Here is a 13338-nt window from a genome sequence, read left to right as displayed (position 1 = left end):
GAAGAGCAACCAGGTAGCATTCTCACTGAACGACCTCGTCTACGTATTGAAGGAACCTCGTTTATCAAAATTCGATGAACATTACGTGGGTCCTTACAGAATTTGCGAAATTTCAGAACAGAATAATGCGATTCTAATGGCAGGAAACGGTAAGAAATTTGCAAAACATTTGGATAAGCTGAAACATGCTTACATTAGGTCTGCTTATGCTACATAATATATGCTTACATTAATCTGCTTGAACAACTCTGGTTGCAATGGACGACCACTTAATCCAGATAGTAGCAAATTGAAACGGCCAGCGTGATTTGTTCAAAGATCGACGCTGTTGCTACCTGCTCCAATTTCCTAACAATATTTCCTCACTCTCTTTCCTATGTAACTAATTATAATAGGTTCACAGATTTCTATATTTTCTCTTCATCACACGTTGTCAATACACACTGCCGAGTCAGAATTTCAGGAATTACACAGAACACGAAATTTGATATTTGTAATCATCGTGTCAACCCTGACCGTACCAATCTTCGAAGACCGGAGGTACCACGGCCCGCAATCATTAGCGCAGACAATTTTGCAGTCCAGGAACCGGACACCATTCATCAGGAGGAGGCGCGCGCCAACGAAAAAAGCACCCTGTATACAGTAGCAGAGAAGATAAGGTGGATGGGACCGTTGCAGAAACCAAGGAGAAGCATACAAGAGCTGAGAATACCGCTAGATCTCGATACACTATCAGGTCCTCAAGAATCGGGCGTATCACACATCCCTATACGTAGCATGCCGGACCCAGGTACTGCAGACCAAAAACAACACGGACTGTAGATGATGTGTAGAGGCCTCACCAAGGATTTCCACCGGCCCGCCTTCTCACTGATAATGGCACCTGCACCCTCGCAAGAAGAAAGTCTCGCGCAACAACAGTATTCATCATATCATTTAGAAAAAACTCGCGTGTCACCCATAATCAAATCTATTACAACACTTACGTAAATGCATTGGTAAATAATTCATATCTACACCTCATCACGTTACGATATTCTATTTCTTCTGTTTGCCATAACGATTTCGTTAAATTTAAGTCATACTCATCCACCAAAAATATGCAACGAACAGAGGATAATCTAGAAACAGTCTCTCGAGACTATTTCAAGCTTAAGGTGGGGGATGTTATATCCTGTAATTTCATTTCCTCTTTTCATTGCACATTTTCTCGTCTTGCGAAATGACGACGAGAAATGTCGACGCTAATCAACGGCGACCGCGAAGTTCATCGGACGGTAAACTGCTTAATCGACATTTCTCGGCGTGCATTGCACCAGGAGACTGACGAAATCTCAACACGATTTTCGTACGGTCGCCAGGGCAACATAAGTATACGGAAAACGACGCAAGTGTCTTTTTTTTCGGCAGTCTCGCTTGACGGAGCTTTGTCTTTTCCTTTACGCGCAGCGGCGGGCCGAGTGACAACGGTCACTCAGCTGTACGGTTTCAGGTTTCGCGACGTTTCCTATCTTCGGCGACGCGACCTTGCGATTACGCGCGGCCTGACAGGCGAGTTTTATAAGACACCAGACCGTGAAGTGCAACGTCCGAGACAATGACAACGTATCCCGCAGTGCCTAAACTGTGTGTAACGGCTCCGAGCGCCAGCGAGTCTTCCGTAATTTCAAGGACCCGAAATCCCAACCGAGATGACCGAAAGGGTGAACTCATTTATCTCCATCATCATTGGTATGTTACGACTTATTTGTATCTTTTATTTATTTGACTGTTAGAATATATCTTTGTTGTTATCAAGAACGAGAGTGATTTTCTATCCCTCCCGTTCCCTACCCAAAACTGCGTACCTCACCGGTAAGTTTAGACAGGGCGTGCTTTAGCACCTTAAAAGAGCCAGGACCCGTTATTATAAATAAAGTAACGACCGCAACGCGGGACGTACCAATATACTTATTACGAAAACAAAATATTCAAATTATCGTTTTATAAATATTGTTATGATCAATTCATAAATAGTACATTACTGTTAAAACTATGCATTTAAAATTTAGCAAGTAAATGATTTAAAATTTTGTACATATATAATTAAAGCAGTTGAACATAACGAACGTATTCATGTTATTAATTGTTATATATTGTTTATTTGTTAATGATATAATTAAAAACTATTAACACATTTCTGTTTTTAATATTTGTATAATGCGCCTGGAATAATATAGTATGCAGAGATGTTCAGATTGAATTTACAAAACAGAATGGCTGTGTGAGCAATTTCAAGCAGCTGTTTGAGTTTACTGAAAACTTCATATATGGGCAACGGAACTTTGATGTTTTGACATTATTTTCGTAAGATATCGTCATGTTATCGACAAGGTACTATAGAAATTATTCCCAACGATATTATGCCAAGAATATTTTTCAAAAAGGTTTTATCCTATTCGTCTGTTTTTACACATATGCCTACAATGAATTTGTAGCATAACCTTCAATTTTCGACATTCTTTCTATATAAACATTATTTTGGTGTATGAAAACATGTGTCTCTTTTTGATTCCTTTGCAGAACACGTATGCAATTTTCATTACAACATATTTAAGCATGACCTGTATCCAACTGTATGCACTGCTACGTTTGCAGCATTAATAACATTTACTAATTGTTCATTGAATTATGGCTCTGCGTCGAAAGAATAACTTGAAGCTACAAGTCTCTGAAGGGACTCCTATGCCGGTGTATGTACTATTGCTACAGTATTTAAGCTTCTGTAGATTACAACAACTACATTACTATTATTATATTAAATAATATAAATATAATGTCAGTTATATTTATATTGAAATGTATCTAAGAACATTTGTGTTTGTAAACAAAACATAATTAATTAAATATTTTAGTTTGTAACAAATTGTAATAAAGTCCATATTATAGAACTCCACCAAGAAACCTAGATAAAAGGACTACCATAACAATAGGAGAAAATACATTTGTGGTAGAAGCAGATGATTTAGAGACTATTTGTATTCTTGGACGTGGAGCATATGGTATTGTGGATAAAGTAAGACATAAACAAAGTCGCACCATTATGGCTGTGAAGGTATTATAAATAACTGTATATGTTAATATCAGCTTATGAATTTTAAGCATATTTTTACATTAGTATTTATTCCATAGAGAATAACTGCAACAGTTAACACACAGGAACAGAAACGATTACTTATGGATTTAGATATTTCTATGCGTAGCTCAGCATGTCCATATACAGTACAATTTTATGGAGCATTATTTAGAGAAGGAGATGTTTGGATTTGTATGGAAGTTATGGATATGAGCCTTGATAAATTTTATACAAAAGTATATAAATATGACCGTGCCATTCCTGAGGATATCTTAGGAAAAATTGCTTTTGCAGTAAGAAAACCTTGAACAATTATAACGTGAATAATATCCTATTGTATATCACATTATTAACTGCAATCCTAATTTTACATAATATTTACAGGTAGTAAGCGCATTGCATTACTTATATTCACAGTTACGAGTAATTCATAGAGATGTAAAACCTAGTAATATTTTAATTAATCGAAAAGGAGAAGTAAAAATCTGTGACTTTGGTATTTCTGGTTATCTTGTAGATTCAGTTGCCAAAACAATTGATGCTGGTTGTAAGCCATACATGGCTGTACGTAACTTTTACATGTATATCATATGAATTTTGTTCTTATCGATTCAATAAATTCTCCATCGTAACCTTTTTTTCAGCCAGAAAGGATAGACCCGTCGGGTAACCCTTCACAGTATGATATCAGATCTGATGTTTGGTCATTAGGTATATCTCTTGTTGAATTAGCAACAGGAAAGTTTCCTTATGAATCCTGGGGTACACCTTTTGAACAACTAAAACAAGTTGTGAAAGATGAGGCACCAAAATTACCTGCTGGTAAATTTTCTTCTAGTTTCGAAGAATTTATTAATAAATGGTAGGCAAAATTATCTTTAATTGAATCTTACATTATATATGCCTATGTGACCTTATTGATTGCCATTTTTTTCAGTTTAATGAAAGATTATACTCGCCGTCCGAATTACAATCAATTGCTGGAGCTTAGTTTTATCACAGAACATGCTAAGAAAGATACAAATGTTGCTAAATTTGTTGGAGAAATTTTAGACTTACCTGATGATGAACAGTCTGTGTAGCATAAAACTATTTTTGACATTATGTACCACATGACCTTTAATGTAACTTCATATTGTGTATCGAAGTTATTTAATCGATTTTCTATACGCAGTTTTATGAATCGTATGGTTCATTCATTAGAACGACCTAAGTAAACCTAAATTTAATTTTAAGAGGATATGTAGAACTTTTGTGAACAAGACTTCCATCTAAAGTTCACTTTTTTCATTTGTTCAATATGAAATCTCTATTGTCTATAATAATCCTCCTGGGACTAACAGATACTCTACAATAAAGATGTTTAGGTGTGTAAATATATACAAATATTTTCTACGTGATATAACAATAATTTATCACTGTAGCAATATAGGAAAATTCAAACTATAAAACATTTTTAATTATTATGTATTATCAAAGAACTCAATGTATACTTTAGTAAAAGAGCATAATTAAGCAGTAATGCACTTGTAATAAAACATTATACTCTACAGTAGCGATATTAATACACATAATGGTGCAATCAACAATAACGTTCACACTTAAGAAAATTATCAAATTGTAAAAATCATGTAGCATTTTACAATAATTATGACTGGAGGAATGTTAAACTAATTACATATTTCTTTTATACATATTGTAATTCTGTAACAAAGATAAATTACCAATAAACGTAATTGCAACATGTATCACAAGTGTGAACAATATGAAGCAATATCATTTTTTATACCATATATATTATATTTTTTATTAATTGGCACATAGTTTATTATTTAATGAGAATTGAATTTACTAAAATTATTATCCATAGAGGTGAACAAACTATCATAGAAATGTTATCTTTCATGTTACATGTTGAAAGACTATTTTATTTACAAATTACTTTGTCAACTTTAAAATAGCATGTACAATGGAACATTTTCCTGTGATTTTGGTGATTTTTTCATTACTCCTTTTCGTGAGAAAAAGTGAACATTACACTAATATAGACTTTATAGTATTTATTAAAATGTTTAATTTTAAATATAAATATTTATGGGGAATTAAGTAAGGAAAAGAACTTTCATTAATGATAAATTTTATATGTGATACTTGTTTTAATAAAAGAGATAAATGAAAGAAATATTTGCATGTTAATAAATGTTACTAATAACATTTTGTCTATACAAAACATTTCATTCCTTTGTGTTGTTTTGTAATTTTTGTATGTATGTACATTATAGAAATCAGGTAACCAGAGGAAGCATATTTATATGTCGTATGACAAAATGTTTCTATGTCTCTTAACATTATTTTGAAACACAATATGTCATTAAAATAATGAAATGTTTACATGGTTGTACAGTATGGCAAATTAAAAGGTATTATATTTGTTAATTTTTTAGTTTCAGGAAGACATCGGTGGCATTAAAACCATTCCCTTACAATCGAGTGCAATCTTTACACCCAATGCGAAAAACCCGATGCTCTTAATCACTGACCTAAAAAGAAAAAGTTGCACGTAAAAGTTTCTTCTTTATTTTAATTACAAGAAAAAAGTATTTTAATTTATACGAGTTACTTCCAACATTTAATGAAGAGATTATAAACACCAATAAAATAATCGTATAACTTTAATATTGTTACTATACCATTTAAAAGAGTCATTATAGATCTCCTTCATAAATGCAATAGCGCCAGCCATTCTTCCACAGATTCTAACAGAAATTTAAAAATAAATACTTTCAACTGTTTCGAACGATGTTTCTTGAACAATGTCTGGTACAACTTAAAACCACACTATTATAAAATACATAACCTTAAAAGATACTTATTCTTAAACTGTGCTTTATATAGATAGGCAAATGTAGTACAATTGCACTGTGAATCGCGTAGCGCCACAGCCGATTCTAGTACGCTCTAGTACTAGCCGTGCTGAACAACGTAGCAACACCGTTCATGGAGGATTCGGGAGTCCTACCAAGTCCTATTTTCAATAGTAGAGTCTGTAACCGTTAAATTTATACTTGGTTCTCCGACTAGCCGCGGGATCGGTTACGAACCCCTCGGTCTTGTCACGTGACCTATTGAGATTGGTTCGTGCCTCCAGGCACTGGACAGCGGAGAGTTCTGGTTGGTACAAGAAGAAAGTTGGAAACGTTCTGAGAGTAACAAAGTTTCACGTATATTCTGTTGAAATTGATATGTACAAAGAATTGTTGCTATGCCCGCGATTGAGGTTAGAGTTCAAAATGAATTGCGAAATTTATACGTCGATTGATTTAACAGTTCGTTAGGCCTTACCGCTCGTTAACAATATGCCGCGTTATGCCGACGTTCTCTCGGAAGCGTATCCTTGTCGATTGTCACGGTTAATCTAGTTGCAAGGTTATCGTGCGCGCACAAGTGAGGACCTGTCGCATCACCCACGCATATGGCCGAAATTCGGAGAAAATGCGTGGATGGTGACAAACATAATGCCTCAGTCAATCTGCAACACCCAAGAGCTTACGCGTCGGCACTATGTGTGGATTTCGAGTGTTCTCTGGTGCTGGGAGAGAGACTACGACGATGCCGAATCCGTTCGTGTATCGCGAGTCGAATACGACGCGGAAACCACCATCCGCTCCGGCCGGTTGAACCGGGGGGGGGGGGGGGAGACGAATACTAGCCCGTGCGTATGTTGACGATTGAGTATTTGTTGCAGCTCTCACGCAAAAGGCCGAGTTGTCGGAGAAAATGCGTGAGTGGAGACGCGCAAAAAGCCCCAGTCAAACTGAAACACCCAAGAGCTCACTCGTCGGCACTATGCGTGGATTTCGAGTGATCTCCGGAGTCGGGAGAGAGACTGTGACCATGCAGAATCCGATCTTGATCGCGAGTCGAGTACGACACGGAAACCACCATTCGCTCCGGTCGGATAAACCGGGGGGGAAACGAATACTAGCCCGTGCGTATGTTGACGATGGAGGATTTGTCGCAGCACTCACGCATATGGCCGAGTTGTCGGAGAAAATGCGTGAGTGGAGACGCGCAAAAAGCCCCAGTCAAACTGAAACACCCAAGAGCTCACTCGTCGGCACGATGCGTGGATTTCGAGTGATCTCCAGTGTCGGGAGAGAGACTGTGACCATGCAGAATCCGATCGTGTATCGCGAGTCGAATACGACGCGGAGATAGAAAAATAAGTATCGTTAGACCGAGACGAATATGTCTAGAATGAAATCGTACCTCTTTACTATTTTGCGGCTATGTACAATACATCGTTCCAGTGACTGCTGCGTGGTTCACGACTGATAAATTAAATAACGATTAACTTCCCAAATTTCCGTGTTGTGGCAGTGCCAAGGCGCGGTTTGTCCACTTGACTCCTCGGTTTGAGGCGCGTACGTAACGAGGGCAAGAAAGGCTGTTTGACAATCTTACCAGGTCGATTTGACCTCTCTCTTACGTACCGGGTTTCGCCGTACGGACCCCCTTTAGAATCGCGTGTTTATCAGTTCGCTTCCCAGCGCAGAGTGCGTATCGACGGGCTCGCATCGACCTCCTTCGATCGGCATTTGGTGGGGATCGATGCGCACGTATTCTTGATAGATAGTGGGGCTTTCCCGCTCCGATTCCATGACGCGGATCGCGAGCATCGTAGATCCGCGCGGTGGCGGGGACTCACTGCTGCTTGCCAATATACACATACATACGTACGATATGCCTAAGTCTCTACGATATTTAAATATGTAATCGGAACGGTTACAAGTCCTAGTCAGCCTAGTGATGGGCACCATCGACTAAAAACTATCGACTAAGTCGATAGTAACCAACGACTACTTTCAGTCGACTAATTTTTTCAATCGTCGACTACTTTAGTCTCTTCAAGCGACACGCTCGAACTATCGAACTATTGATCGCTATTGACTGGATCTTGATTATTTTCTTCGCGATGCAAACGAATTGTAATTTTTCCATATATTTTTTTATGCATTACCAATAACTGTGCAAATTATTGCTTATAACCTAATTGATTTTCATAAAAAATTTGGAGCAGTTAATTTTTTAAGTGCCAATATTAAATAGCTTACAAAAACTCGAATATTAGTAATTGTTTAAAGAAACTTGTTTACCACTTATATTTTTGAAATTCTATCTATGAACTAATACATTTCCAAAAGGTAAATACACCAATGGTGCTGAAAAGTTGATGATATAATCTATACAGAACTTATAATGCAAAATTTCAGTCGACTAAAAACTATCGACTAAATAGTCGATAGTATGTTGCGACTAAATAGTCATTAGTCGATAGTTTAATTTAGTCGATGATGCCCATCACTAGGCTGACTTAGTCTAGTTTAGTTTAGTTTAGTTTGGCTCATTCCTCCCGGGAGGAGGGAGTTTCGCTACTCCCCCCCAAGGCCCATCTGTGACGTAATGTCGGTAGATATCACACAGCCCTGCAATAGGACTGCGGTGGGCATTACCCGGGGAGACCGTTTCCCCCGGCTTTCCAATCCGGCCAACTTTTTTAGGCCCGGGCCACATGGAGGCAGGGGAAGTACTCACGCAGGGGGCGGAGAGTCACTACGATCGTCCCATCCCTACCTGATATAATAGCTAATGGAGTATGGACGTCGGGGCAACCGATCCTTCGTCTCCATAAGTGAGTACTGGCTCACTCTTTACTTCACCCACAGATCGGGTCTGTACCAAGGGTGGTATCGTCGTGCTTGTGTACTTCCATCATCGAGAGAGAGTTGTATCGCCTATTTCAACCCCGTATCAGTTACCTACCTATGTCCCGAAGAATTCAGGAACCCCCCCTCCTCTGGTTACCCATTGTCAAAATTACCACCCCCCATCAAGGACAAGGAGGGAGTCCCGGGACTCCGAGAGTGATACATGGGGAGGCCGTTCTAGCCGACCTCAAGGAGAGACGTGGTCGGGTTCGGCGATCACCTCCCTCGGGAGCCGCGATGGACCATAAATGAATCCATCTCCAGTTGAATCTAGTGTTATTGAAAGCTGGGTTTGTGAGTTTAAAGTGGTGAAAACGAGGTAGAGTAGATCGCGTATGCCCCCCCACCCTAGAATCGACAAGGAACGGGACGCAAAATGGTAGCCCACCGGAGTTCACCGAAATTTCTCCGTAGAGTAAATATCAGCTACATCAGAGACTACCGTTCGCGTTGTGGGTCGAATATCGCACCCATCCCTAATGGTTAATGCCCTCTCTCTCCGGCGTATCACGAAACGCCGCGGCGTCTGCCAATCGCCCCATGACCCGTCGACATGTGTGTTCCAAGGTCATGGTTTTTCCGGCACTTACCCGTTAGGGAGAGGGCCTGTTTCAGTAGTGCTTTACTATTCGTCTGATGCTTCGTCCGTAATGGACTGCCTTCCAGAATACGATGGTCGTGGAGCTCGTTGGGCCGATATCTCGCAAAGCGATGCTCTTCATCCTTCTGAGACTCGGTTCGCCAGTATACGCTCCGCTGTTCGGTATCGCATCCGGGCCCCGTCGCGTGAAAATCTACTCAATTGGCACGACCAGGCCTCCAAAGAGTTATACACCTGGATACGCCCCCACACCCCCCCCCGCCCTACCCTCGGGCCGGATGAGTGATCCTGATGTTTAGTAGCTTGTCCCCGTTCCAGGAGCATCCATCCGTTGATCCTCCCGGTCCAGTGCTTGACCACGCGTCCTTGTACGCTATCCCGCCAGCTCTCCGGTACCGGTACCCTTTGCCCACTGAACGCTCGCACCGACAAGAGTTTGTATGTGCGCTCGGTGTACGCATGCCTGTGCCAACGTCAGCGATCGGACTCCCCGGCTCCTATCTCTCTCTAGTTCTGAGGACGAAGGGGGAATTTTGTATCTGGTATTCCGTCGGTGGACGGATACCTCTACCTCCCCGCTTTATGGACGGTCTTCGGATTCCGGGCCCTTGCCATACCCAGGCTACCTCCCGGAACCCACCCGGTCCGTTGCCCTCCACGGATCCTGTGTTCGCCACCGTGACTTCCCATGGAGGGTACTGGCTCTAAATGAGTTTTCCGTCGTCCTGGGGTCACAGCGGGGACTGAGAGGCGAAATGCGGCTCGAGTCGACAGGGTTCCCCATCTGTCTTTTCCCCCGTGTCGCCTCTTCACGAATGGTCTTCGGGGAGCGTGTCAGTGGGCTGTGTCAGCCCCTTTGCTCGCTCCCCTCCCGATTCGTAACCCATCGCACCTCCTTTACAGGTCGGATCCGCGTTTTCATCCTCTAAGTCGTGAACCCTTTTTTTTTTTTTTTACGTAAGGGAATGCATTTACGCACACCCCCGCCATCCTCCAGTGTGGGAGGAGTGGGGCGGGGGTAGTGTGGGACTCATCCCCAATAGGGCAAAGCCCAGGGGAAATACCCACTAAACCCTCACGGTGGCCAGGCTCGGCGCTATGCGGGGAGGCACCGGGATCTCTTGCGAACACAACCGGTACCTCCCCAGCGCCAGCTCCGCCAGTTAACGGCGGAGCGCCCTCTCTGTGGTGGGGGAAGCAAGAGCTCCCACCCCGCCGGACCGCGGGTGCCACAGTCCCGCGATCCCAGCAGTCCCTTATTAGTCGCCTCTTACGACAGGCAGGGATTACCGTGGGCGTATTCTATTCCCCGCCACACAGGGAGGAAAAAGGAAGCGCACCGCCGGGAGGAAACGAACGCCCCCCCTCCCCGGTGGCGGCATCGACGCGAGCACCTCAAGGCAGTGGCGTCAGCGCACCCCCACATGCCCGGCGATCCCGCAACAGGCAGGCGAGCCCGAGGGCCCGTCACCGCCAATCGTGCTGGGTAGCCGCGTCACGCCGGTCGCCCAGCGACCCGCCGAGAGGAGGGAGGGCTCAGGGGGCACCAGGCCCCCCGCAGCCGGGGCGGCGGCCAGCCGCCGACCTCCGGCGCGCCTCGCAGTCCTCCTCTCGATCCGAGCGGGGTCGGTTATCTCCCGACCCCACTCGTCGTCCTCCTTCCGCGAGACCACGGTCTCGCAGAAGGAGGACACTGCCCTCCACGACCCCTCGCTCCCCACCATGGCAGCGACCACGGCAGGGAGCGAGAGGTCCCACCCGACCGCCAGTCGGAGCGCCCGCCTCTCTCGGGAGAAGGCAGGGCACTCCTCCAGCGCGTGCTGCGCGGAATCGAGCTCCGCGCCGCACTGGTGGCAGCCAGGCGTCTCCTCCGCCCCAACCTTCAGCAGGTACTCCCCGAAACAACCATGTCCGGAGAGCACCTGCGTCAGGCGGTACGTCAACCGGCCGTGGCGGCGGTCCATCCATGCATCAAACACGGGTAGGACCGCCCCCACTGCCCGCTGTCGGGCAGCGGGTCGATGCCCTCCCGGCGGTGTGCCTGCCGACGCCGATAGACCTCGGCGTCGACCACCGCCTGGAGTTCGAACGGCACGACCCGCGCCAGGACGACCGCCGCCTCGTGCGACAGGGTGCGGTATCCGCGGGCGATCCTGACGGCCATGCGGCGCTGGATACTGCGCAGCAGTTGCCGGCCGCGCCGGCAGGTCGCCAGGTTAGGCGCCCATACGGGAGACCCGTAGAGCGCAATCGCCTGTACCACACCCGTGTACAGGCGGCGGACTCCCTCCCCCGGACCCCCGAGATTGGGCAAAAGACGACCCAGTAGGGTCATCACGCCCTCGATCCGAGGGTCGAGGCGGCCGAAGTGGCCCTCCCACCTCCACCGGCCGTCCAGGTCGAGGCCGAGGTACTTCAACCCCTCCCTGGCCCGGACGGCCACGTCACCCACCCGAATCCAGGGCTGGGGCGCTCGCCGCGACAGAGGTAGTCCATGAAATAAGACCACCTCCGTCTTGGGCGGCGATATCCCCAGCCCCAGGGCCTGGATCCTCCTGGCCACCACAGCCACAGCCACCTCTACCAGGCGGCATACCCTGGTCCCGTCCCTCCCCAGCCCGATGATCAGCGTGTCGTCCGCGTAACAGACAACACGCACACCGGGGGGGAGGGGCCCGCGCAACGCCGAGTCATACCCCAGGTTCCATAGGATTGGTCCCAAAACGGACCCCTGGAGCACTTCCCGGCTCACCCTCCTGCGCACCAGCCTTCCCCCTTGAACGGGGTACTCGATCTCCCGGTCCGCGAGATAGTCCCGGACGACGGCCCGCAGATACGGGGGCCCTCCGTACTCCCGGAGCGCCCCGCGTATCGTATATCGCCCCAGCGGAGGGTGTTAAACGCATTGGCTATGTCTAAACTGATAGCCAATACCAACCCCCCCCCCGGGAGACCGCCAGGTCCGCGAGGGCACGGACGTGGTCGATCGCATCGAGCGTCGATCGGCGCCCGCGGAAACCATACTGGCAGTCCGCCAGTCCGAGACCACCCGCGGACAGTCCCCTCGACAGGCGGGCAGCGAGCACGCGCTCGAACAGCTTGCCCGCCTCGTCGAGGAGACATATCGGCCGGTACGCGGACGGATCCTCCGCGGGCTTACCCTTTTTGGGGACCAGGGTCAGCCGCCCCCGCTTCCAAAGAAGCGGTACTCGCCCCGACATCAGGCAGCCGTCCAGCAGCCGCCTGAGTCGGGGCCCGAGGACGCGCAGGGCCAGGCGCAGCGCTTTGCCGGGAACGCCATCCGGCCCCGGAGCCTTACGACCTCCGAGGCGCGCGACGGCCACGGCGAGCTTCCCCTCGCTGACCCCCCATTCGGCGGACCACTCCACGGGGTCCGTCGGCTCGAGCGGTCGGCGACCCTCCTCCGGATCGTCCGGAAAGAGGGTGCCGACCACCTGCTCGAGCACGGGGGGGTCCAGACTCTCATTGACCGCGGGGGCAGCCGGCCGCAATCGTCCTAAGACGATGCGGTACGGGCGCCCCCATGGATCACCACCAAGAGTCCCGAGGAGCTCGTCCCAGGCTCCCGCCTTGGCCCCCCTGATGGCCGCCTGTAGCGTCACCCTCGCCCGGCGGTAGTCCTCGTACAGCAGCCGCGCCCGGCGTCGCCGCCGCACCCGTGCCCGGCACCGCCGTAGCCCCGCCCAGCGTCGCCGCCCCCGCGTCCAGCACCGCCGTAGCCACGCCCCGCCTGCGCCGCCGCGACGGTGGAGGCGCGCAGCCCTTTCCGCCCAAACGGTGCCCGGCCGGCCGACCAAGGTCGGTACAGACCGGGCACTTGGGGGCCTCGG

At 46.7% G+C, this 13338-nt stretch overlaps 1 protein-coding gene and 1 long non-coding RNA gene across 2 annotated transcripts; one reads left to right on the top strand and one right to left on the bottom strand.

The window, feature by feature from the left end:
* Nucleotides 1–2320: 2320 nt before the first annotated feature.
* On the top strand, nucleotides 2321–4321 carry LOC107193735 (dual specificity mitogen-activated protein kinase kinase 3). Its single transcript, XM_015583240.1, has 7 exons — nucleotides 2321–2376; nucleotides 2566–2735; nucleotides 2932–3097; nucleotides 3175–3411; nucleotides 3503–3682; nucleotides 3763–3980; nucleotides 4056–4321. Exons 2-7 carry the CDS (start codon nucleotides 2674–2676, stop codon nucleotides 4198–4200), a joined length of 1008 nt encoding a protein of 335 aa, XP_015438726.1. The 5' UTR covers nucleotides 2321–2376; nucleotides 2566–2673; the 3' UTR covers nucleotides 4201–4321.
* A 1145-nt stretch (nucleotides 4322–5466) lies between these two features.
* LOC107193736 lies at nucleotides 5467–5949 on the bottom strand. Its single transcript, XR_001516332.1, has 2 exons — nucleotides 5809–5949; nucleotides 5467–5658 (listed from the first exon to the last, which is right to left on the bottom strand). It is a non-coding gene; the product is annotated as an uncharacterized LOC107193736 (long non-coding RNA).
* Between the last annotated feature and the right edge of the window lie 7389 nt (nucleotides 5950–13338).

This window comes from Dufourea novaeangliae, unplaced genomic scaffold (assembly GCF_001272555.1).
Source record: "Dufourea novaeangliae isolate 0120121106 unplaced genomic scaffold, ASM127255v1 scaffold26, whole genome shotgun sequence".
In the NCBI taxonomy this organism is placed as follows: domain Eukaryota; kingdom Metazoa; phylum Arthropoda; class Insecta; order Hymenoptera; family Halictidae; genus Dufourea; species Dufourea novaeangliae.
Note: the sequence above shows the minus strand (reverse complement) of the source record. Positions and strands in the feature narration are given on the sequence as shown.